The following is a 27198-nucleotide window of genomic DNA, read 5'->3' as shown; positions in this document are numbered from 1 at the left end:
TAACAATGATGAATTGTCAAAACAATTTTTTTTTTTTTTTTTTTTTTAAATAGATTCAGGGCTTTTCAGAAAACATTCGGGGCTTGAGCCCAAGTAGCCACCCCCTAGCCCCGCCCCTGTCGACTACGACACTGCTGCAGGGTATGTTTCATGCTGCTAAAACAATGTGTTGAATGGATATGTGGAGTGATGGCCTATGTATAGTCTGCAGTCTACCTTGCACTGTATTGAGGTTTTATTGTCCTTGTGTAGGACACTGGTACAAGAACTTCTTTCAATTTCCAGGTTTTCCTGTCTGCACCAATGACAACAAGACAAATGTCTGTACATTTACTGTACCTTGCATAAAGTGTTTATGTTTATTCTTTAAAAAAAAAAGAAAATAAATACAGTCTTTGCTCAAACAACCTACCTGGCTATTATAGAGAAATGTACTGAACCAGAGACACGTTGAAATATAACTGATATTCAGTTTTGCACAGTCAAATGGTAGAGTGTAGCCTAAATAATGTGACCAAAGACAACCATAGCAGGGTATAGGCCTAACTCAGTTTAATTACCTTTTCTTTTGAAAGAAACTGAAACATGCATACAAATATTTACACATTTTGACTGTACACATCATTTCACATCTGTACATTTCAAGATTTACATTTCAACACTAATTCATCACAGTAGAAAGTTTGTATTTTCACAGTTCATTGTATAGAAAGCTTATTGTAACACGTGTGGGAACATCTCAACTGCTACACATATACTGTGCATCATCCCTGACGTTGATGAGAGCTTCCACGTGACGAACTGATGAACACTGACCATTTGGAGCATGAATTGCCTCTGGATTAGGGATGCTCGATATTGGCTTTTTTACCGATACCGATATTGTCCAACTCTTAATTTCCGATACCGATATCAACAGATACCGATATATGCGGGGTTTCCCCCCCCAAAAAACGGAATAATTTCAGGTAATTAACATTACATATCTCTTGTCGTGTAATTAACACAACATTATGCATACTTTGACAATAAATAAAATAATAATTTGTTCTTACTTGCTTGCCTGGGTAAATAAAGGTTAAATAAATGTAAAAAATAATAATAATAATAATAATTTTTTATTTATTTTTTAAACCGATACCGATATTTTCCAATATCAAATTTGTATGCCAATATCGGTAAGCCGATAATATCGGACATCCCTACTCTGGATCACCGGTTCCAATTCCAGGAAGGAAGGAAGAAAACAAACAAACAAAAAAAAGCACCATTTGAATATCACAACAGAAAAATGCAAGGTGCTCCACGTGCAATGAGGCATAATGTCTGGTACAACTGAAAAAAGTGGAGAGATCAGTTGTGCTTTAGAGCAGGTGTGTTGTATCACGTAAGTCCATCCCTGTGACACTGCCACCGTTTGCTTGACCTAAACCGCCGCGTGACAGAAGAGGAGCATCCGCGGCTGCCGTGGATCTCAGGGAAGGATCCTGGGGGGAGATCACCACCACGTAGCGGTCGTCGTCGTTATTCTCTAAGCTCCCGTGGATGTCCGCGGTGACTAGAGACCTTTCCGCTTGGTGGCTGCAGGAAGGGGAGGAGCTGAAGGGGGGAGTGACAGCGTGTGCCGCCTCGCCATAGAAGTCGTCTTCGGGAAAGCTGGTGTTTATGTAGATGATGTCCTCCTTGCTGGTGGACTCCGGAAGCTTCTCTGTGAGCTTCTCCAGCGTTTCCCGCAGTCGAGGGAAGGAGGGCCGGTCCAGGTGGTCCGTCCGCCAGCAGCTGTACATGATCTCGTACCTTGACGCGATGAAACAAAAAGGAAATAAACCGTCAGCGGTGAAAACACACCTCTGCAGCCTGCACTTGGTCACCTTTGTCATTTCTGTTGCAAAGCAGACCCACCATTGACTTCCATAAGCAACTAACAGGCATAGCAGGGGCCCTGATGTAAACAAGACGAAAGTCGTTCTCTGGTCTGCATCCCCTTAACAATTGTATGTATTGAGCTGTACTGTACTGTACCCATTCTGCAATCTGTTAATAAAGTTTTCAATCAATCAATCAATAGCACAAGTCTAACAAATGCTAGCATTCTCTGCCTCTATATATCTCAAAAAAGAAACAACTTTTTGGATTGACTGAGAGGGACTGCCTGTCTCTGGAAAAACTTTACAAAACTTTACAAAACTTAAAAAAATTTAGGGACATACTATGTGAAGCATTTAAAATTGATTCGAAAAACTACTATCTTGACTTTAGGAGGTCGGGGGTCAGGGACTACAGCCCCCTCAGCATCGACGGGGCACCGGTTGAGAGAGTGAACAGTTTTAAGTACCTCGGAGTCCACATATCCGAGGACTTGACATGGACCACACACATTGACAGTATAGTCAAGAAGGCACGGCAATGCCTCTACTTCCTTAGGGGCCTAAGGAAGTTCAAAGTGAGTCAGAAGATCCTTAACACTTTGAATGCCCATAACGAATATTCTCGGGTTTACCCCCCACGGGTTGAATGCCCATAACGAGAATATTCATTTTTTCTCGTTTTTTTTAAAATGTATTAGTGATATGAATTCATATTTCATCAACCTAGTCTACCGTTGGTAAATCAGCCACCCCAGGCGCTCAGATGTGAAAAAAGCGCCCCCTATCATCTCCCAGATGGTAATTCACCCTTTTGGATTGGACTCAATGAAAATGCATGAGAAAAAAAACCCGGACTCCACATTTTACTTCTCACGCATGTGACCGGAGCCAATCAGCTTCATTCTGGACCCTCAGAGCAGCGGGGATTATGTGTTTTACAGTATACAGTATAAGCTTTTCCCCTATAATGTGATATGGCTGTTTGACTGTAAGAGCGATCAGGAACTGAGAGAATCGATTTTCAGCGCGCGGCACCAGCGTGCACACGTACACATATACTATCGATAATCTAGCGTTTATTTGAAAACGATTCATAAATAGGCCGAAAAATGACAACGTTCTAGAATATTACAGTACAGGGCGATTATCATGGAATCTCTTCTTTTTTTCGTGAAAACGAGGGCTTTTCAAAATGCTATAAAACGGAAATGAACCGATAAAAAAACAATCCGCTTCGACAATGTTGACTGGAAATGGGTCATTGATAATGCGACGGGCAGATTAGACACATAGCCATAATTTAAAACATAGATTAGGCGATATTAACGTTAACATTGAAGCGGATGGTGGGCATTCAAGCACTAAATGTGCGCCCCCTGCTGGGCATTCAAAGTGTTAAGAACGACAATGCACATATAGAGAGCATCCTGACTGGCAATATCACCTCCTGGTTTGGGAACAGCACCGCACAAGACCGTAGCAGACTACAGAGAGTGGCCCGTTCAGCCGAACGCACAATTGGAGGTGGGCTTCCCACTCTCCAAGACATTTACAACAAGTGTTGCAGGGGTAAGGCTAAGATAATAATCAAAGACTCTAGCCACCCAAACAACTGCCTCTTTGAACTGCTGCGGGCAGGCAAGCGATACCGGAGTCTCATGGCAAGCACAGAGAGACTCATAAGGAGCTTCTATCCCCAGGCCATCAGGATGCTCAACGACAATAACACTATGTAACAAACCATCAAAAACTCTCACAGCACACACATCCACACGTACACACTAACTTTAAATAAACAACTCACTGTAGCACCCACTTTACCCACTTTAGACACTTTAACACACTTTATATTTATTGGTAAAGAGATTTGCACTACAACTCATACCTCATTGCACCTTACCCTAAGTTATACCTCATCCCATTTCTGCATTGTACTGTATATTGTATTGTAACTCAGTTATTCATTTTTTTCTACTCTATTATATATTGTATATATACACTTGTTTACGTATTTTTTACTTTCTATTTTATACTTATCTATTTTCATCTAGCACACTCTCAGGAGCAAAACAGAAAAAAGCATTTCATATAAAAGTATTCTGTATTATGCCTGTGTTAATTTTGTGCTGTTTGCTATGGGGCACACATGGGCTGCGGTCCATGTGTGAAGGGTACTACATAGATAGTTATTATTATTATATTATAAAAAAAATGTATGCATTGAAATGTCTGTAAGTGAATGAGATTCATTGTAGTCACAGATATGAACCAGGTGAGACAAATGATTTAGATAATACACCATGCAAAGGAGGATGTCACTGATTCAAATGTCTATCCAATAGTGTAATGAGTGAACACATCTAAATCTAAATCAGCGTATTGACCAACTGAGCCCATGTGCGAATACAAGCAGGTCATTTGTTTGCAGAATTCATACAGCGAGCGAGTGGATACAATTGATATCGGTGTTATCTTCATTCTCTTCAATTGAATTCCCAACCAAGGGCCAGGCATTTGTCCCGTCAGGATTTGAGTGAGTTTGCAATGTTCCAAAAAGTGACAGTGTGTGGAGGCATGCGTCTTGGAGACTGCAGCAAAGTCATGTATGAAACAATTATTAAGAGGTCAGAATCTGTTAAATAGGTCAGCTTTTGAAATATCAAGTCAAGATGATATGCTGGCCAGTTTGCTCCGCTGTATGACTGGGAGTGAGAGATATGAAATGCTATTTGTTCATCATAACAAACATTTTGGATTGATTATAAAAGATTTATATACAGTTCCACAGTTTTTTTGCACTGTATGGAATACCATTGATTTCCAGGTTTTCTAGAATATGTGGGAGCTCTGCTCTCCATAGAACACAAACACTCACAGATCATCCAAGCAATCTGTCGGCTGCTTCAGCCTGTGGCCGTCTAGAAGATAGTTGTAGATCTCGTGGTTTTGGATGCCCGGGTACGGCGTCATGCCTCGTGTAGCAATCTCCCACATGGTCACACCAAATGCCCACTGCATGACACAGAACATAAAAACATATAATATTTGCATATTCAATACAGTTCCTCAGTTCCTTTCCTGGACATAATATATGGCATTTCTCATTCATTCCAATGTGACAAGTTCTTACTAAATTATTGCAGAAAAAGTAAAACTATTAATAAATAGACTTTCATATTTGTATGGATGTACTTATATTGTATGAATTTCATGAAGCTTTTTTTTTTTTTTTTTTTTTTTTTTTTTAATGGATACATAGAATGAAACCAACACAGATGGCAGTGAGTTTATTACTAGAAAGGAACCAGTGTTACTGGATTCACACACCACTGTTCTTCTGACAAACAACAACACAGTGACAACTTGGTTCTTACCACATCGCTCTTTACAGTGAAGACTCTGTCTGCCAGACTCTCTACTGCAATCCATTTCACAGGCATTTTGGATATTCTGCCTTGCCTGTAATAATCGCCACTGTAGATCTTCTTAGACAAACCAAAGTCTGCCACACATACTGTCATGTCATCACGCAGCCTGTAAGAAAAGCAAGGAATTGTCTCGTTCAAAATCCAGAAAAATGGCTTCCGTTATCCTTATTCCATCAGGCAATACTCCTTTGGCAACCAGCAATCTGTTAAATAAAGTTTTAATCCATTTCTACTAGCCTCGATGCTAAATATATACATGGAGAATCCCATTCACATTAGCATGTAGCTAACAACATCTGAGATCTTTTTGTGAGACTAAACTATCCGCTCTTGGTGGTAAATTGTGTTGATGTTGGTTTTGTTTCATCAACAAATGAGGCATAACACACAGTGAATGTATCCGTTTTTCTTTATTGCACTTTGTTTCTTGCTGAAAAATAAATGCTACGTTGCTAAATGGCTCACGCGAGGTATTTAAAGATGGTGGACTGTTGTTTTTTAGCAGGAAGTGTAGTGGCGCGTTCAACCTTTCTGATTGGTTGAAAATGGCCTTCATGTTTGAACTACATCGCCACCTACTGCTTTGGCATTGTACTACATGTATATACATCACTCTGTGCTCAGGAGACAAAACGACGTCTAACTTGCCTGCCACTACGTAGCGTTCTGAAAAACGAAACTGAAACAAATAGTTTTGGCCCTAATGTAACCGCAGCCTCATCAATGAGCTGATGACTAATTCACTTCCATGTATTTCAAAACATGATAACTATGGCAGCAACACTTTAACATCGAAGTGAATAAGCATTTCTGCATCCATACCTCACATTGAATACAGCTTTACCATTATGGCAGCGAAGTGCATAAGGCGAATTAGTCGGCTTTTGCATTCGAAAATCAGTGTAGCTGCAACACTACAAACACAACATACAGTAGATCCAAACATGCTGTTCACACGATGGAGGGGAACCTACATGCAGTTGCGAGCAGCCAGGTCACGATGCAGAAAGTTTCGACCACTGAGATACTCCATGCCCAAGGCGATGTCAACCATGAACTTCAGGAGTGTCTGAGTGGGCAAGAACTGGAAAATACAAAAAATACACACACACACACACTGTGTCAACTGTTAACACATTGACCGCCAGGAATTAGTCGGGCCCCGCTCTAGCGTTGCCACGCTTTAAAAGATAGGAGTGCATCACCTTGTTTGTAGAGCTATAACTATATTCTATATTATAGCTATGGATACAATACTATGGCCCAATCTATCATTCAATATGTGAAAAAGAATACATTTTTTCATCCATACGTTCCCGTGTTATACCGTGGTGAATATAAGTATGGTTTTAGAGCGGTCTAGGGTAATTCCCGAAATGCTGAGTTATAGCCGCATACGTCAATTCCACTATAGATGTTGCCGTTTCTTGCCTGTACACGCTATTATTCCGAAATCAAATCTATATCATAGGTATTATGTTCCATCATGAATGCATGAAAGGGGGGGGGGGGGGGGGGCGTTTCTGATTATTTGATTGTCAGTAACAGCATTCGTAATGAACACTAAAACACTTATCAGCCCGATCGGTATAAAAGCATTGCAGGATCAAGCTCAAATTGACGTCAGATCGTTCTTACCTGTGATCGGTAGTATTCCAAAAATTATATTCCAATTGTTTGATCGCCATCTGGTACATCCAATGTCCATTTGGTCCACGGCATAAGCCACCACAACATATGGATCGGAGATATTTGATGCGGTTCAATGGAACTGGGAGAACCGTTCGCCTCGCCCGACAAGGACAAATTAAACCGGAGACATTTGGCCATTCCACAGGCCAAGATACAAGGTTACAAAGGGTGCCCGATACCGCCGTCTAGCTGGATGCAGCCGGTATTGCACTTTGGCGACCTCAGACTCATTCCCTATGGTAACACGAAGGTCCCTGGATGAATAATGAATACAAATATCGAATAAAAGGAAAAAACGATCAAATAACGAGTATACTCGTTGTTGGTGTTCAACGATTGGCGCCCAATAACGAGTAAACTCGTTGTTGGCGGGGAATGTGTTAACTGACAACTATCAATGTCAATTAAGAATGTTAACCCCTTAACATTAACCGATACCGGGCCGAGATTTATTTCACGTCATAAATAGATCAATACAGTATTAATTAATCTTTTTCAAATGTAGCCAAGAGTAAAGACCCTAACCCTATCAAAACAGCAGTCAAAATGTGTATATTTTCAGCACTACGTTTGTTTACCAATGAAAGTGTTATTAGCGAAATATGAGTTTATAAAAATCTCTGTGCATTGCATCGGAAACCGGATTATTTAGACGCGAGGAAATTATGGCGTCATGAAATCGTTGTAGTCCTAAGAAAGAGGAGAAATTTCATAAAACTACACTACCCAGCTTACACCAGCCACTGTCAAAGCTGCAGCCGGCTTATGTGGAAAAAAAATGATGAGATGATATCTCACGACCCGTGACAAACCTGAACGCTATTGCCATGAAATACAACATCTATTGTTTCTTTACCTTTCTATGAACGTCTAGAAAAGAAACGCATCACAATCTGGTGAAAAGTGGTGGAGCTATGGACATTATGCAAAAGTAACTACTTACAGTAGATTTCATTCACCTGGTGGTACTAAATCCAGATTTAACTCTGCCATTGGCCCGATCCATAGATGTATGACTTGGCCATAATAAGGTAATTTATAGGCCTGATATTCTATAATCATATTTCTAATTGCATGTGTCAGGATGGCAAAATGCAGTACTGTATCTACAAAACCCCCTGTATATCATCTGCCCGTTATTCATTTGCTTAGATCTTTAGCACACCTCATCTCCAGAAGGTGCTGAATGAGTTTTTCACGTCTGGTCAATGTTAGCATGGTGTTATTCACAGTCAAAATAATAATAATTTATATTCTCCTTTGGTTCATTACAATTTACTCAAGCATAGTAACAGACACAATATGTCTGACACTGGGAATACATTCCCTGAGGTCCATAGATGTCCCTAGATACCAAGACCATGCAAATGGACCTTGTAGAAGTGGAGCAATCTTCCATTTACTTGTGTATGTACATTTAGGCGAATTTTCGGAAAATATGGCTAGGGTTAAAGACACAATCTGTGATCACAGTGTGGCATCACTAAATAGCAGTTTAAATAAGAAAAGGTATTCACTGTTAAAATGTGCTATATATAACATTTAGCCACTAGATGTCCCACTAGAGCACCAGCATGTCATTTATCCAATCGGGTGCATTCCACGAGGGGATACATGTACGCTACATGTAAACACAAAGATTCTTTTTGGACCCGCCAAAATCTTTGATAAATTCATCAATAATATTTGGGGGGGAAAAGCAATACTTTTATTTCGCACCTTTCTAAAAGCTCTGTGGATGTATTATTAATATTAAAAACTAGCAGCATGATACAGCTAAGCACAAATTCTATATGACTTTTTAGACTATGAAAGGTTTGTTTACATTTGTAATATTTGAGTGATTTTAGGTCAAATCAATTCAGGATTGTACTAAGACAGGGACAATGAGTAGGTATGTATGCCTAGTTATCCGTCATCTTTTAATGGAACTGTCAGTAACATTGCTGAGACCTGATTAAGGAGCTCTGTGGCTGAAACTTTGTCAGTTTATTTATTTAATAAAATTGTGAGATACTGGAGCTGTCGCGGGGTACTACATCTCTCATTGTCAGTAACATCAATGTTTGTTACATGTCATTACATTATGGTTGACAGGTGAATGTATCTCCTGAGTAATCACAAAGAAACACTGGACATCTGGACATGACTCGACCTCTGCCTGGGGGGGGTCTTACCAGTGGACTGTCTCCGAGACGGGAGCGGAGCAGGAAGCTGTGTAGGTCTCCGTACCTCATGAATGGCAGGATGACCATGGGCTTAGGGAAGTGTCCCGAGCCCACCTCTAAACACACACCTAATGGGAACAACACACATGGGTTGGGAATTAGTGGATTACTTGTGTAAGGGTGGAGTGGTCCTCTCTGGCAGAGAGACATGATTTGCAGTGGCATCTGTTTCTATTCTATAAAAAGCCATTGTTGGAGATCTCCCCCCCTTATATCACTTCATTATTGGACTGGTATCTGGACCTTATCATACTCGCTCCTATGATTGGCTTACACGTCAAAGTCTTGCAATGTACCTTAAAACTCAATACTTTAGTATCCTTTGGACAATCTTTAATGACCAACCATTTCACCCCAGTTTTAATTGTTTTATTGACTGACTTTCTTGTGTTTTTAATTATTATATTTTATTTATTTATTTATTGTGTACTGACTAAATAAAGGTTGAAACAAACAATAAATGGTGAGTGTAATCCATTAACTGTTACTGGGGGGTTGATTGATTCAACAGATTGTAGATACCTTAGATAAATGTGGTAGGAGTACTTATTGGATACTTACTGCATACAAATGCAGTCACAATAATATAATGCGTTTAATCTCAAATTAAGATAGTCATGGAACATGGAAGATAGTAATACCATTCCTTACAAGCTAGTGCAATAAGTACAAGTTAATTTCTTCAAAAGAGTAACATGTTGGTGAAACTGTAAGTTGATATTCACTGTAGATGTGGTCCTACCTAGTAGCCTGATGACATTTGGGTGGTTGAAATCTTTCATGTAGGCAGCCTCGTTCAGGAACTCTTCAATCTCTATTTGGGAGAAGTTGTCCACTGTAAAGAGAAGAGTTGACCTTCATGTCACTCTGCATGACTTCAAACAGTATTATGCTTTATTTGTGCTTGATCCCAAGACAATTATCATGGTTTGCTTTCATTCAGTGTGTTTTCTTTAGTTTTTTTGGAAAGGGGGAGACTGAATTTGCATATGAATATTGCCCAGTCCCTGTAATTTTTTTTTTAATGTTGTTCAATAATATAATGACCCTCCTTCCAAAACTGCTCAAAAGACAGGCTCAAATGGATATGAAAGGTAGGTAGAATAGAATAGAAATGCGGCTGGGTGGCGCAGTGGACATGGCGCTCGTCACCAACGCAAGAGAGATTGGTATCGAATCCAGCTGTCAGCGTTGCTTCCGGCTTGGCCGCCCGTCATACTGGCTCGATTGGCAGAGTCAGCGGGAGGGAAGCCAGTGGGTGGGTCTGGGTCGTTGTGGACAGCGACTCCTACAGTTCGGTCGGGGCGCCTGCACAGCGAGGGAAGGATCTAAGAGAGGTAGTGTGACCTTCCACACGTTACACTCTCCCAGTGAGAGTCCGCGCTGCCAGGTGAAAAGAAGTGGTGGGCTGGGTACATTATGTGTCGGAGGAAGCATGTGATAGTCTCCGCCCTCCCAGACCGACGGTAGGGGGTAGAGTGCGCAATGACCAGGAAGGGGATTGGGAATTGGCATAACGAGTAACATTGGGAGGGGAGAAAAACGGAAAAAGGAAAGAGGAAAAAAGATAATTAAGAGAATAGAATAGAAATGTATAGAAAAACTTTATTCATCCCGAGGGAAATTTGGCAGTATGCAGTGATGCAGTGAGGCACAGTGATGCATTGTAAAGTCTGATGGCTGTCGGAATGAAGGACTTCCTGTGCCGTTCAGTGCTGCATCTCGGAAGTCTAGCACTAAACATGCCCCTTCTGTCAGCCAAGTCTGTGTATAGTGGGTGGGAGGGGTTGTCCCTGATGACATGGAGCTTAGCAAGGCTCCTCCTCTCCGCCACCACTGCTAGAGAGTCCAGCTCCACCCCTAGCACGTTACTGGCCTTCCTGACCAGACTTTCCAGCTTGTTCCCCGCTCTCAGTCCGCTGCCCCAGCAGGTCACAGCGTACAAGAAGACGGCCGCCACCACCGACTCATAGAACATCCTTGTACAGACGTTGAAGGATCTCAGCCTTCTGACTGAGGAAGTAGAGTCGGCTCTGGCCCTTCATGTAGGAGTGCCTCTGCATGTTTTCACCCGTTCAGTTTGTTGTCGGTGTGGACTCCGAGGTATTTGTAGTCCTCAACCATCCACATCGATCCCCCTGATGGAAACAGGGGTCACAGGTGTACTCCTCCTCCTCCCCAGACCCACAGCCAGTTCCCTGGTCTTCGTCACATTTAGCTGGAGGTGGTTCTTATCGCACCATGTGACGAAGTCCGCTACCAGTTCCCGGTATTCCTCCTCATCACCGTCCTTAATACATCCCACTATCGCAGAGTCATCAGAAAACTTCTGAAGGTGGCAGGACTCTGACCGATGGTGGAAGTCATTAGTGTACTGTAGACGGTGAAGAGGAAGGGAGAGAGGACTGTCCCCTGCGGGGCCCCGGTGTTGCTGACCAGTCTGTCTGACACACAGCCTTGTAGGCGCACATACTACTGATAGTCAACAACCCAGGACACCAGGGGGGCCTCTACCTGCATCGCCTCCAACTTCTCACCCAGCAGCCCAGGCCGTATTGTATCAAAAGCACTGGAGAAGTCAAAGAACATGACTCTCACAGTGCTCGCCGGCTTGTCCAGGTGAGTGTAGGCTCTGTTCAGCAGGTAGATGACAGCGTCCTCTACCCCCAGTCGGGGCTGGTATGTGAACTGGAGTGGGTCTAGGTGGGGTTTTATTGCCGGGCGGAGTTGCTCCAAGACCAACCTCTCCATGGTTTTCATAATATGAGAGGTTAGAGCCACTGGCCTGTAGTCCTTGGACATGCTGGGACACGCGCATTTAGGGACAGGGACCACACAGGAGGTTTTCCACAGCGTCAGGACTTTCTGCAGCCTCAGGCTCATATTGAATATGTGCTGGAGCACATCACACAGCTGAGCGGCACATGCTTTGAGTATCCTTGGGCTCATGCCATCGGGACCCGCAGCCTTGGTGTCAGTGTTGCTGATCTGCAACACTGGCGCCCCCCAGGGAACTGTATTGGCACCCTTTTTGTTCACCCTGTACACCTCAGACTTCCGCTTCAGCTCCAGGAACTGCCATCTCCAAAAAATTTCTGATGACTCCTCCATCGTTGGATCACCAACGACAACGAGGAGGAGTACAGAGCTGTGGTGGAGAGCTTCACAGAGTGGAGCAACGAAAACCACCTACAGCTCAACATCAGCAAGACGAAGGAGATGGTGGTGGACCATTGGCAGAGCCCTCAACTCCCATCATCATCCAGGGGGTGGAGGTGGAAATGGTGGAGAACTACAAATTCCTGGGTGTTCTCATGAACAACAAACTGGACTGGACGGACAACACAGAGGCCCTCTACAGGAAGGGACAGAGCAGACTGTTCTTCCTGAGAGGGCTCAGGTCTTTCACTGTCTGCAGCAAACTGCTGCAGATGTTCTACCAGTATGTGGTGGCTAGTGCCCTCTTCTTCGCTGTGGTATGCTGGGGGGGCAACACCAACACAGACAAAATAAATAAACTGGTCAAGAAAGCAAGCTCTGTGGTGGGAGCGGACCTGGACAGTCTGGAGGTGGTGGCAGAAGGGGGGACGAGGAGGAAGCTGTATACTATCCTTGAGAACCCCTGCCACCCCCTCCATGATGAGCTGACCGCAATGCGGTCCACGTTTAGCCACAGACTTATTGGTCAGGCTGCTTTTGTATAAGAATTTGTTCTTACTTGCTTGCCTGGGTAAATAAAGGTTAAATTTAAAAGAAATTAAAATTTTAAAACAATACCAATAATTTCCGATATTACATTTTAATGCCAATATCAGCCGATAATATCGAACAACTCTACTGTTGTGTTTTATGAATGATTCATAATTATGCAAAGTCCCCCAAAATCATCACAGTACACCAGGGAAACACATTCAACTGCTCCCAAAGATTTTCAACATTTTCGTATAAAAATAAACAGAATAATATTTCCACTTCACTGCAGAATGCAGATAGCCACACTGACAGAAACAACATTCATACTGTTATATAATCAAGAGAGGGTATTAAAAAATGGAGAAAACTCACATTTCATGGTCTTCACAGCAACCTTTTCTGATGGTCCATCTGGTTGCTTCAAATGTCCCTCCACCACTGAACCAAATTCACCTGTTTAATTAGAAAATAACTGCTTTAGAACAACTATACTGTGTATTCATGTAAATAACACTGGTTATCATACATTATCAAACACATTGCAGAAGATATGGCTGTTCGCTTACCCTCTCCAAGAATCTTCCCAACAGAGAGCAAGTTCCTTATGATCATCACATCTTGAAGTTTGGCTTGAAGCTCATCGCTGACGCCAAGGTTAGCAACTACAGATTGGAGATACTGAAGTTACTGTTTATTTCAAAACATATCATGAAGGGGGGTCATTGAAAGGAATGCTTACATTTAAAAAAAATTAGCATTCCTGATTTAAACGAATGGGTACTGCTAGCGGCAAGCTAACTATGGTTAATTAAAGTGCCAATATATAAACATTTTCCATTTACTGTGAAGTGTCTGGTAAAAAAAAATAAAAATAAAAAATGTCCCTTTAACTCATTCAGCGCCATACCCGACATTTCTCGGGTTATCTCGCCAGCGGTTGAGCGCCATACCCGAGATTTCTCGGGTTTTGATCGTTTGATCTTTTTCCTCTGAGCCCCGTTCTAAACCATCATCCGGATCATTCTGTGTCCCTGGCTCGTTTGCTACCTTGGAATTGCAATGCCGATCGAATCTCACCAGGTGGCAGTATCGCCTACCTTTTGAACTCAGAAATAAATGGGTCAGGAGAGGCAATGAATGAACCGGACTATCGAGACTCGCTCTGAGGGGGAGGAGCTCTTCCAAAGCAATCGCTAGCATATCTGCTCGCCTCAAAACCTATAGTGTCCCGTAAACACGCGTATTTACATATAAACGAGTAATCGCGATCGCCGATGGGATCATTGGAATTATTCTTTTTGGATTACCTTCTGGCTAAGGTAAGGACCCCTTATGTCTATTTTCTAGTCTATTCTGTAACGATCACAGTTTTGGGTTTTACCGGACGTAAAACATGCTCGACAAACACGATCACAGTTTTGAGTTAAAACGACCCCCCCCCCCCCTTGATGATTTTGTGAATGCACATAATGTACATGGTATATACCTTTGATTTGGGAGTATTTGGGGTTTTAGGGGATCAACCAGAACGGTTTGGGTTTATTGCATATAACACGTTTTATCTCGCAATCTATGGAAAAACACTGGATTATCTTGGAAATGGACGATGTTTAGCGTGTAATAAACTACAAACTACAGTGTAGAAACAAACTCTTTTTTACATGTTGGACTAGAAATAGTGTCTGTCAAATGAGCCATACTATTGTCTCCATAGCTATAATATAGAATATACAATAGTGTCCGCAAAGATCGTGAAATATCGCGAAAATGGTCATGAAAGGCTGGCGCTAGACAGTGAAGGATGGGAAGCTTTTTTTTTTTTTTTTTACTTTGACCAGTCAGCTGGTTCTTTTAGCGTTTATCGCTTTTTCTGGTCAAGCATGACCGACAGATACAGGTTGAATGGAGTATAGATCGGGGGAAAGACACTCTGAGAAAATACGTCGAGTCCGGGAGTCGAACTTGTGTACCCCAGATCCGTGACGCGCACGGTTGTCCCCGACGCCGAAATAGCGTCCGAGGTACGCGGTGAGCTACTGGAGCTCCCAATGGGAAGCTTTTTTATCCACTTTTTCTCCTCTTTTTTCTATTTTTCTCCCATCCCAATTTAGCCGTGCCAATTCGTATTTCCAATTCTCCCCTCCCCTGTCTTGAACATTGCTCGCATATGCCCCCCACTGGCCGGTTGTAGGGAGGATAGAAGCCTTGCATCACATGTCCCCTCCGATACATGTGGAGGCAGCCTGTCACATCTTTTCACCTGCCAGCGCGGACTCTCATTTGGCGAGGTGTAACGTGTGGGAGGCTCACACTACCCCCGCCATTTTCCTGTCTCTGCTGTGCGGCCGTCCCCCAACCGACCTGTAGGAGTCGCTGTTTACAACATCCAGATTACCACCCATCGACTTCCACCCGCTAACTCTGCCAATTGAGTTAGTATGACGGCCGGCCCAAGCCGGAGGCAACGCCGACAGCCGGATTCGAACCCGGTGTCTCTTGCGTTGTTGGTGTCCGCTGCGCCACCAGCCGCCTACGAAGGATGGGAAGCTTATGGTGCTCAATGTGTTAACTATCTGGATGTACATTAATTTCCCCAACAACAACATACGAGTGATTTCGATGGCGGACCGGTTGTAGGATCTCTGGGCTTTGTACTGGACGATGGGCTGCAGTTTGTCTCCACTTCCGAACATCTGCCTGCAGGTGGAGACAGAGAGCGACAGAATGAAGGCATGCCATAGTAGAGTAAAAAAGAAAATAAACGAGAGCCGAGTTTATAGTTGAGATTCAATTGACAATTTGTCCAGAATAGTAAGGAAGCTCTGCTATGGCTTGATGCCCTCCTGACTCCAGAGACGGATATTGTCTTCCTGTTTGAGCAGCAGGCCGTGTCACATTCCTGACTCACAGACTGCATAATGAGTAGCAGAACAAGAGGGGTGTTATGATGATTCTCTGAACCACAGCTGCTCTGGCTCTTTAGCAGTAAACCAGGCTCATGTTGGCCGCAGGTGCAGCCAATGGTGATTAAGAGGAAGCACGGCAGATTTATTAACCTAGAGGCCGGATGTGTTCGGTTATTTAAGTCCGCGCAGGAAAGGCTACGGAACGACACGGGTAAAGACAGGAGTTCACAACCTTTTCTTTGGCAGGTAAAAATACACAAACCGTGCCTTTAAATTGACCAGCCTCTAGAGTGAATAGAGTGATTCTCAGGGGGACAGAAGCCATGCTGCTCTAAACTCCTTTGAATTGCCATGGACATGTACCAGGAATTAGTCTCCATGACAACTCACAGGCAAGCAGTGTGGTTCAGATGTTGCAAAATCATTAGTTTATGAGCTATGGCCCATGCCCACCCTCCACACACACACACACACACACACACACACACACACACACACACACACACACACACACACACACACACACACACACACACACACACACACACACACACACACTCACACACTCTCCCTCTCTCTCCCCCTTATGCATGCCTCTCCCCACTGTAAAGCAGAAAAGGACTAAGAAGGAGTGTCAACATACCCACATGGTGTGTCCAGGGTTCTGTTGTGTATGCACAGCGCCACCCAGAGGACCAGCATCAGCAGACAGAAGCCACACACCACACCCACTACGACGTAGAAAGAGTCCGACTCTCTGGTGCCCGGACTGGCCGACGGGGACAAGACCCAGGCTGGGACAAGAAAAAGACATTATGAAAGTCACCCTGAAACAAGAGAAATTGGGCTATAGCTATTTTAGGTACCAACGCTGAATCAAGGAGTTAAAGGGAAAAAAACATAGCATATCATTGTGGGAGTGGATGAACTATGCTTTCGCAGTTCAATTTTATCCATGGGCGGTTAGCCTTTGGGGAGAGGTGTTAGTTGGACAATGCCTAGGCTAACCGGCCATGTCTGCTTCCATTCATTGCGCTAAGCTAGGCTAACGTTCAGCCAGATAGCTTTCTACTGAACGCACAGAGAGGAAACTGGTATCTATCTTCTTGTCTCTCTCTGGAGAAGACGGTAAGCTTATTTCCCAAAATGTTGGCATGTTCCTTTAAGTTACGTTGAACCTTTATTAATCCCCTTGGGGAAACTCGTCCTCTGCATTTGATTTGACCCATCCTAACTATTGTTAGCAGTGGGCAGCCACACATAGCGCGGCGCTCGGGGACCGACTCCGGCTGTAACACCAGTGCCTTGGTCAAGGGCAATGGCAGGGAACCTAGCGTACATGTCTTTTGGTGTGGGAGGAAACCGGAGTACCCTGAGGAAAACCATGCAAATACAGGGAGAAGATGCAAACTCCATACAGAGTGCTGCTGGAGAGTTCATTAGTCGTCCTAATCCTGTTATCAACCCACGCCACGATACTGCCCTAATCACTCTGATATAGGGATGTCCGATATTATCGGCCTACCAATATTATCGGCCGATATCGGCATTAAAATGTGATATCGGAAAATATCGGTATCGGTTTTAAATTTTTTTTTTTTTTTTACATTTCTATAACCTTTATTTACCCAGGCAAGCAAGTAAGAACAAATTCTGATTTTATTTATTGTCAAAAGTATGCATAATGTTATGTTAATTCCACAACAAGATACATGTAATGTTAATTACCTGAAATTATTCCGTTTTTGGGGGGGGGGGACCCTGCATATATCGGTATCGGTTGATATCGGTATCGGAAATTAAGAGTTGGACAATATCGGACTGTTGCCTTAGTAAGCCGTATATGGTGTATACTCACTGTATATACTACTGTAAACCACAATCAACGCGATCAGGCTGAATCAGACCCAGGTTTATAATAAATGTTTTGTAAGTAACATTCTATCAGTTGATCACTGGTTCCTGACATGCTCCTTTGCGAATAACAACTCTATCGTTTATAATCTGTCTGCAGTGTCTTTATTACTGAACTGTGGCTGTAAACCACACCATATCCAGTGGACCCATCGGAAGCACAACAGTTGTGATTGGAGGATCGAGAAAAGTGTTGACCGACAGTCTAGTGTTGTTACATATGGGGGCGGGGCTCACTGATGGTGTTTGTGTATAGTTAACCGCTTCAACACAGCAACTTACTGTTCTCTGGCACAAAGTGAGTGACGGGTGGGCTGACCATTCCTCTGCCCGCCTGGGTGCAGGCCGCCACCTCCACGCTGTAAGTGGTGTTGAACTCCTGGAGGGCTATGAAGGCCGTGTGGGTGTAGCTGTGGATCTGAGGTGACACACAAGAGATCAATAAAATGTGGAATGTGATGCAATAATGTCCACTGTCATGTTTAAGGTAAATAGGCTGGCGTACCCAGACTGTGTGTGTCGATAATGGTGCCGACTGTATCACGTTTAAGGTAAATGATTGTTTGCCAAAAGACAAAGACAAAGATAATATAAGGATATAGGTCACAATTGAGGCACATTCTGATTGGACCTATCTCAAACCCTGCCCTCTTTTCTTGATCCTCCAATCACAGCTGTCGCTTACCTCGGACTTCCTCGAGGTAAGCGACAGCTGTGATTGGAGGATCAAGAAAAGGGGCAGGGTTTGAGATAGGTCTGCAAAAGATCCCCTCCATGTGTGTTTTTAACACTTTAAGAATGTTGTATCATTGAATAATAACTTGTTTGGTATGTTTTCTTTTTCCACCAAAGAATTTCAATAAACTACTGAAAATGGCTTAGCAGCATCTCTACACCTTTGCCCTCATTGAGAATGCAAGGATCTACGAACTGCCCCTCTCCCCCCCCCCCTCCTCACGTATTCCCCAAAGTCTGTTAACTTTATCTTTTTCCACCTAAACGGTTCACCAAAGATTTGTTTCACCCAAATGCAACACTTCTTAGCTTGCACGATCTTGTTATAACTCATTTATTTAGCTGAAAAAAACAATTGTTTGCGTGCATAGATCACTGTATCAACTTATAATATGAGTTTCACGTTAGCAGTTAGCATTTCCTGGAGGACAGAATAGCGACCGTGATTGCATCTGCACAAATAACAATCTGTATAGTCAAAGTCATGCCTCCAAGAGGAAGAAAAAACATGTTTTTTTGAGTGGAGGGACCTTTAAAAATCTCTTCAAAGTTGCTGCTGAAACAGTCTGCAGATTATGGTATACAAGGATATTATATTATCCTTTACAGTTAATCATTATTTATATGACGAGACAAAGTCAAGGCCGATATGAGTTGTCATAGATACCACACGTTTACCCAATGATACTGTACTACACCAAGTAGTATCACCATACTGCACCACATAACGCTGGGAACCATTCAAAGGGGCACTTCACCAAAAACAATGCAGAATCATCTTGCACATAAATCTCACACACATCCAAAAACTTGAAATAGTTTTGCAAACATACTGTACATTTAGTTTGACAGTTATTGAGAGTACATTTGTTTGAATATGGCCACCAGTGATGTCATTGGAGACATTGAATCATTGTGTTAATAGCACCATGAAATTATGTAGATGAAAAAATAGCAATACCTTGTCTTACACTGCTACCTTATCATTTAATTGAGCTGTAATTAACATAACACAAGGATTCAATGTCCCCGATGACATTACTAATGGCCATATACAAACTCATTTAATCTTAATAACCGTCAACCTAATTGAATGTGTGCAAAACTATTTAGCATTTTTAGACGTGTGTGAGATTATGTGCAAAATAAATCAGCATTGTTTTTGGTGAAGTGCTCCTTTAACATTAAAATGTAGGGGCGACAGTGGCTCGGGAGGTAGAGCAGTCGTCTGGCAATCTGGAGGTTCCCGGTTAGATTCCCGCTCCTCCCGGGCAGTGTGTCGATGTGTCCTTGAGCAAGACCCTTAACCCCTAATTGCTCCCGATGAGCAGGTTGGCACCTTGCATGGTTGCCTCCACCGTCGGTGTGTGAGTGATTGTGTGAGTGAATGTGTGAGTGAATGGGTCAAATGTGAGTAACAAATTGTAAAGCGCTTTGGATAAAAGCGCTATATAAAAAAAGCAGCCATTTACCAAATGTGGAGCAGTTTTATGTCTTGTGTACTGGTCCGTGTCCAATGGGTGGTTCGGGTGGGTGTGAGGTCCAGTGGGTTTACACATGCGATACCAAGTTTTTAGGGAGTCCCAAACTAACCCACTCTTTCAAAGGTTATTCGATTTTTGATAGTTACGTTATTTTAAATACTTGCAGATTCTGAACGGCACAATAGAATAGCATTGAAGAGCGACATACTGATTTACGGTAACAGAACAATTTTTGAGAAGTAATTTCTGAAATCTGTTGGACAATCCCTACTTTGCGAGTAATGGGAAGAGAAAAATAGGTTTCACTCTCAATAGAACAGCGTCCTCCTGTTTTGACTACAACTCCCTGAGAAAAAGGGAAGGAGACAGACTCGGGACAGGCCGTTATTGCTGAGATAGTGGGGATCATGTGACAGACAGATCCCCTGTATTTCACAACAACACATGGCAACATATAAGGTTCCTCTCCTTTATCAACAACATGCTGACGGCATGACTAGGCACACTCAACACACTCAACACATGAGATCAATAATACACCTGGACACACTCAACACTCAACACACTAGATCAATAATACACCTAGACACACTCAACACACCAGATCAATAATACACCTAGACACACTCAACACACCAGATCAATAATACACCGTCCTAGACACACTCAACACACCAGATCAATAATACACCTAGACACACTCAACACACCAGATCAATAATACACCTAGACACACTCAACACACCAGATCAATAATACACCTAGACACACTCAACACACCAGATCAATAATACACCTAGACACACTCAACACACCAGATCAATAATACACCTAGACACACTCAACACACCAGATAAGAAATACACCTAGACACACTCAACACACCAGATAAGAAATACACCTAGACACACTCAACACACCATGTACAAATAATACACCATGTGTCTGCTAGCAGGGGAAACATTAGTCTATTAAAAATCTGAACTTGTCATATTCTATTGTGAAGAAATCCCGAACAGAGTATAAAAACCTTAGGTTAATTGAGCTTGTGTAACATGTAAAATGACACAAAATATAGCTAATCTTTATAATTAGTGCTTATATCACAATATAATATCCAATAAAAACACTGTTAGTTATGCAATGGCTACCAAAAAACAGTGACAAAAACTAAATTACCCTCCAATCATTGAGGCAAGAACAGATGGCAGCATAGGCCTAATTCAAATTCCATGTATAGCCTATACAGTATATTGTAATGCTGAACTTGCAAGGTGCTTCTCTGAGGCATAATAAAAAAATATTGTTGGTTTCCTGTTGGTTGTCAGTTTTGCCATGGGTAGGTAGGGAATTTATTTTATTTAATTTTTTTATTTTATTCTTTCCCACGGCGACTATGGATAGGGAATTTCTTTATTTAATTAAAATGTTCACAACAACATGGATGCATGTACTCTGCCAGCATGTTTAATATCCATAATACTAAATGTTTGACTAAGATTCCTATGAAACTTTATTCTAAAAAAATATATATAAAATCGGATTTCTTTCTTTTCTTTTTTGTTTAATAATTTTTTTTTTAAACTCATAAAATATATTGGGTCGCACCTAAATCGGCAGGGTCGGTCGGCAACCGGAAACCAACCATTATTTTTGTTAGGCCTGACTGTCGGTATGAGACCATACTGCAGCAACAGCTGACCTGTGGGGAAAGACAACTGGCCTGTACTGTACACACACACACACACTTCCCAGTGACAGACGCTGTTATAACAAAGCCTTTGTGTGTAATGACGTCACCGTTTGACTGGGGCAGCGCTCATGGATATTGATGGGGGGGGGGGGGGGGGGGCTTGCACTGTACATATCCCTTTGTATTCATATTCCATTCACTCAATGATGAGTCAAGGCCACATGCTGCTCCGAGAGAACAGAAATTCCACTTATCACGCTGTCAGCTTCCTGTAAGAGTGAGGCAGACAGGAAGCGGAGGAAACACACCATTGTACTAGAACATTGTCACAGAACTCTGAGCCCATTACAAACAGCCCCGGGAGTGTACCTCATCATCCTCCTCATCCATATTTCCATCTGATCTAAACAAAAGACAAAATATTTATGACTCATCGTGTATCGTAAAACCTTTTGAAGTTGATCTAAAAGGTGAATTGTTTTTGAGGTATTGGAGGTAGCGTTGTTAGCTTTTTTCTTAGCAACGCTGGTGCAAATAAAAGAACATTTGTCTGGAAATAAAATCACTTTCCACACAGTTTCTAACTGTTTCACAATGCAATGTATAACATGGAGGGATTTAGATATGATTTTTCAAAGACATGTTTGACTTACTGTATATTGTGTATTGTCAATAAATGCAACAAACCCACTGGATCTAATGTCTCAGTAATCAAAACATTGGTGTAAGGTCTAAAATGACAATCACTGACTCATACACTATGGGTGAATACAGATCATCTGACCCAGTATTGGGTGTTCCAGAGAAACATTGCAGAAATCCAAACCATGGAATATCCAGAAGAGAATATCCATTACATGCACACAAAAATGACATTCCCTGAATCATTGCACATGGAGGGGATGTTGACTTAAGGGTGGAGAGGAGAAATCTGTGTTCTGAACGGATAAAGGGGAAGTTGAACTCTAGTTGGTTAGGAAGATAGGTCTCAGCAGGTCAACGGCAGCACAACATTACTCAAATTCTGCAAGGTTTGGTCTACTCATATTAGTCATGCATTAATCATCCTTACAGGAAGTCTTCAACAGCAATTCTTATCACCTCAGTTCTGAAGGACAGAATATGAAACAGTCTGAGGGCAAAAAGCTAAATCTATCAAATAGAAACATATCACACCTCATAATCACTGCCAATATCCACTCCAGGTGCTGCCTTAATGGGATAGTGGATACTAGTGAAAGTCAACGGGGGCGATGAAACATGAATATTGCTTAGCAACATAATCTACAATGCTTCCACTGCAAAGCAACTTATTTACCAGATTGAGGCATAACTGATACACTCCCTCTGTGTGGCTATGCCAAAGTGCTCTCTACTCAGAAACATTGGGTGGTAGAGCCAGACATGGCTCCACCCTCGCTCAATTTCGAAGAACGATGACAATGGAATTTCATGATACTTTGGTTGTTTCTCGATCAGCTTGGAGTAACCGGAGTTGGAGTAACCGGAAGTAAATGTTCATCCCCCTCCACTCCCTGTGTATTTGGTAAAAGTGGAAACCTTTTACTGCCGTTGTCTGCCACCCACCCTTGTTTTGCTTTGTAGTACTTTGTGAAGCCAGAAGCTGGAGTATGCACAGTAGTTTAAAAGGCTCTATCTCTGGCCTGATGATATGTATATAATTTACTGTAGTACTCAACTACAGCTTTTCTACAAATAAAAGGGAGACTTGGAATTGGTGGAATTCTCCTTTAATACTCCCCCTTGACTTCCACTAGCAGGTGCTAACAAAATGCTAACAGCTTAGGGTAGACTGTAGGGTGGACTGTAAGACCTAAAGGTGCCTTTAGGATGGACTGTAGGGACTAAGGATGGACTGTAGAATGGACTGTAAGGCCTAAATGTGCCTTTAGGGTGGACTGTAAGGCCTAAATGTGCCTTTAGGGTGGACTGTAGGGACTAAAGGTGCCTTTAGGGTGGACTGTAGGGACTAAGGACATTTTAAGGACTATTCTCAACCCTTGTGCCTTGTTAGGTAACTGACAGAGTTGGCACAGTAGTGCATGAAAAGATTGCATCACGTTCAAGGTCATAAAAAACTTAATTTGTAATATTTCGTTCCAATTCTTTTTTTATGAATACCACTATGAACCTAACTCAACATATCTATCAAAGATTCCAAAGATTTCCGTTTGTGTTAGGGTTAGGGTTATGGTTAGGGTTGGGGTTAGGGTTAGTGTTAGGGTTAGGGTTGGGGTTGGGGTTAGGGTTAGGGTTGGGGTTAGGTTAGGGGACTGTTCCCCAACACTGAGCAAGTGTTGGGGTGGGCACGGGCACAGGGATGAGATTTTACCTTCTCCTAATCTTTCTGTCTGGGTAACCCTAACCCTAACCCTAACCCTAACCCCCTAATGGCAAGAAATAAACCACTATGGACGGTTTGAAAGCTAATATTGTTAACTTTTGTGTTAGAGGGTTTCAAAATCTAATCTTTTCAAATTCTGTGAATATATGGAAAATAAGCAAACGGACACAATTTCATGACATAATCATCAACACAACCACCGTTGTACACACAAACACACACAAAAAAAGGCTAAATACAGGAAATAGTTGCTAAGGAGGCACAAGGGTGTAGAATGTCATCTGTTACCAGTCCAATCCATTACTTGGTATAGATGTATACCATCCATCTCTTTTTCCCCATCTACTAGTAACATTCAGTGTGGAAAAGGCAGACAATGTTGTTTTTCTTTGATCATACACTAGAATAATATTCTATCTCAGCCTGCTGTGTTCAAGTATCGTACCGCTAGCATCGCTCGCTCGCTAAATGTGCCAAGTGTCATCATCAACGACCTCACCGTGTCCACATGCCTCCCGTGTTTGACAATGACGTCATAGCCGCGCAGGACGCCGTTGATCCTATCTGCCGGCGGAGGCCTCCATTTGATCACAAGCGTGGACTCGTTCTGCCGCACGGTGACGTTGCGGGGATAAACCGACGGCACTGAGAACAGGACACAAGGACAGGAAAGAAGACAGTGAGTCAGTAGAGGGTCACTCTCTACACTGCTAACAGAGACAGTCCTTAAAGATCCCATGAAATAAAAAAAAAGATTTTCCTCCATGCTACCCCTTTTTGTCTGCACCTAGTTCTTATCTTTTTTTTCCCGCTCCTCCCGAGCAGCGTGTCGAAGTGTCCTTGAGCAAGACACTTAACCCCTAATTTGCTCCCGATGAGCAGGTTGGCTCCTTGCATGGTTGCCTGAATGTGTGAGTGAATGGGTAAAATGTGAGGAACAAATTGTAAAGCGCTTTGGATAAAAGAGCTATATAAATGCAGCCATTTACCATTTATCTATTTATCATTATGCACCAAAATAATTCACAAAAATAGTTTCCTTTTTATTTTCGTCTTAACAAATCCATTGTTTACTCTTCCTGGAAACGGAACTCTGCACTCGAGGGTGAAGACCAAACACATTGTTAGATACCCCGCCCGTCCCCCCATCTTCATAAAGAATTAAATGCACTGGAACTTTAGCGCGTCAATTGTCGCCCCAAAGGGCTGTTGCGTTCGGAAATACGTCAAATGGCGATGCTGTAAATGCCGTTTCCATGGATCTTTAAAGGAACATGCCAACATTATGGAAATGTGCTTACCATCTTCTCCAGAGTCAGATAGGAAGATAGATATACCAAGTTCCTTTCAATTTCAGTTGTGCTCAGTCAGCTCATACAAACAGGAGCTTGACCTCAATGACTTTTAATTGGTTTGTGGCAAATTAGCCACAGCTACAATGGGGAATAGCACAGAGTATGCAACTGTGTGTTCAGTAGAAAGCTAGCCGACTGGAAGAGCTAGCCTAGCTGTTAACCAAAAACTATTTTAAGCTTATCTGTATCCGCTTCCATTCATTTGTGTGCCAAGCTAGGCTAGCTTGCACCCATAGTTTTCTACTAAACGCACAGAGAGAAAATTGGCATCTATCTTCTTGTCTGACTCGGTAAGACGGCAAGCGCATTTCCCATAATGTTGGCATGTTCCTTTAACAGTGATAACCCGGGGCATGAAAGCAACTTACCATCCAGCCACAGGAGGCTAGTGGATTCAGAATTTCACCAGCTGATTTATTAATTTATGGGCAGCTTGTTTTTTTTAGACTGGAGTAGACCGAACACAGGATGGGTACCTGCAACAGTGACTCAACAGAAGATGTTTGGTTTGGGCTGTTGGCGATAGTGATAATAACAGACTGATAAAATAATGTTACTACTAGAAAATAGTGACAACCCCCCCCACCACCCAAATCATTGGTACCAATGTTTATACTGTTTGCCATGGGAAGAATTCTAAGGTTTCTGGCACGGGAGGCTTTTGGGAGGAAATGGGAAGCGGCCCCACCCAACGGGAACTGCATGCTTTTCTCCATGAGACTGCTCCCGTTTCCTCTGTGACCTCCTAAGGAAAGCACTTGAGATATAGTGGATATGACACGCTTCAAAAGAGAACACCAAGCCATGATGAGCGCGGTGTACCTACCGCCATGTAACGTCGGTAATGACGTGCTGCTGTCACTGTCGAGAGAGCTTTCATCAAGTACGGGTCTTACTACATATATCTATTTAGGAAAATAAATGCTCACTCTTTCAAACGGCAGACGAGTACACCATCTAAAATGTCACAACTTAGCGAGCCACGCATACACACACACACACACACACACACACACACACACACACACACACACACACACACACACACACACACACACACACACACACACACACACACACACACACACACACACACAAGCTTAGGCCTCATAGAATACCAGATGACCTGAGCCACTGTCATCCCCCTTATAAATTGTATTTGTTGACTGGGCCCGAGGCTCGTGGAATAAGACCCACCTCCCTCGGTGGTGTTGGTCTGGATCCACTGAAGGAAACGCGACGCTCCCACCTCGTTGCTGCAGGAGACACTCATGTTGTACCAGGTCATGGCCTGCAGGCCCGGCACCTCGCTCTGGAAGGGCGGCACTGTGGCGTTGACGACCCGCGGGTTTGTCACCTCCCCTCTCCTCCGGCTCACTTCTTTAACCTGTCCCGCCGGGCACGGAGAAACGTCTTAAAGGAACACGCCAACATTATGGGAAATGTGCTTACCGTATTCTCCAGAGTCAGAAGACACCAATTTCCTCTCTGTGCGTTCAGTAGAAAGCTATACCTGGCTGCAAGCTAGCCTAGCTTAGCACAAATTAATGGAAGTGGATATGGATCAGCTAGCCTAGCAGTTGGCTAAAAAACACCTCTCCCTCAGTTTTAAGCTAGTGGCCCATATCTGCTTCCATTTATTTGTGTTAAGCTAGGCTAGCTTGCAGCCGGATAGCTTTCTACTGAACGCACAGAGAGGATATTGGTATCTATCTTCTTGTCTGACTCTGGAAAAGACAGCGCATTTCCCGTAATGTTGGGGAAAAGAGCTTAAGATCTAAGCAACACGTCTATCACACAGAGCCCTCACAGACTGGACCAGGATGTCAATTCTAAG

General features: G+C 42.8%; 1 protein-coding gene across 1 annotated transcript in view; it reads right to left on the bottom strand.

Moving 5' to 3' along the window:
• Positions 1-411: 411 nt before the first annotated feature.
• The window catches only part of mertka (c-mer proto-oncogene tyrosine kinase a), a 45604-nt gene continuing 18817 nt past the window's right edge, over positions 412-27198 (bottom strand). Inside the window, exons 7-19 of the mRNA XM_084321430.1 lie at positions 26559-26748; positions 24506-24651; positions 18012-18147; positions 16459-16609; positions 15518-15606; positions 13476-13571; positions 13282-13362; positions 9959-10051; positions 9166-9284; positions 6271-6380; positions 5243-5402; positions 4744-4880; positions 412-1797 (exon numbers count right to left, since the gene is read on the bottom strand). Of these exons, the coding sequence (XP_084177556.1) occupies positions 1365-1797; positions 4744-4880; positions 5243-5402; positions 6271-6380; positions 9166-9284; positions 9959-10051; positions 13282-13362; positions 13476-13571; positions 15518-15606; positions 16459-16609; positions 18012-18147; positions 24506-24651; positions 26559-26748 (1941 nt within the window). The 3' untranslated portion in view covers positions 412-1364. The remainder of the gene's footprint in view (positions 1798-4743; positions 4881-5242; positions 5403-6270; positions 6381-9165; positions 9285-9958; positions 10052-13281; positions 13363-13475; positions 13572-15517; positions 15607-16458; positions 16610-18011; positions 18148-24505; positions 24652-26558; positions 26749-27198) is intronic.

Source organism: Notolepis coatsorum, assembly GCF_963971535.1.
Source record: "Notolepis coatsorum genome assembly, chromosome: 9".
NCBI classification, from domain to species: Eukaryota; Metazoa; Chordata; class Actinopteri; order Aulopiformes; family Paralepididae; genus Notolepis; species Notolepis coatsorum.
The sequence above is the reverse complement of the archived record's forward strand: the minus strand, read 5'-3'. Positions and strand labels throughout refer to the sequence as shown.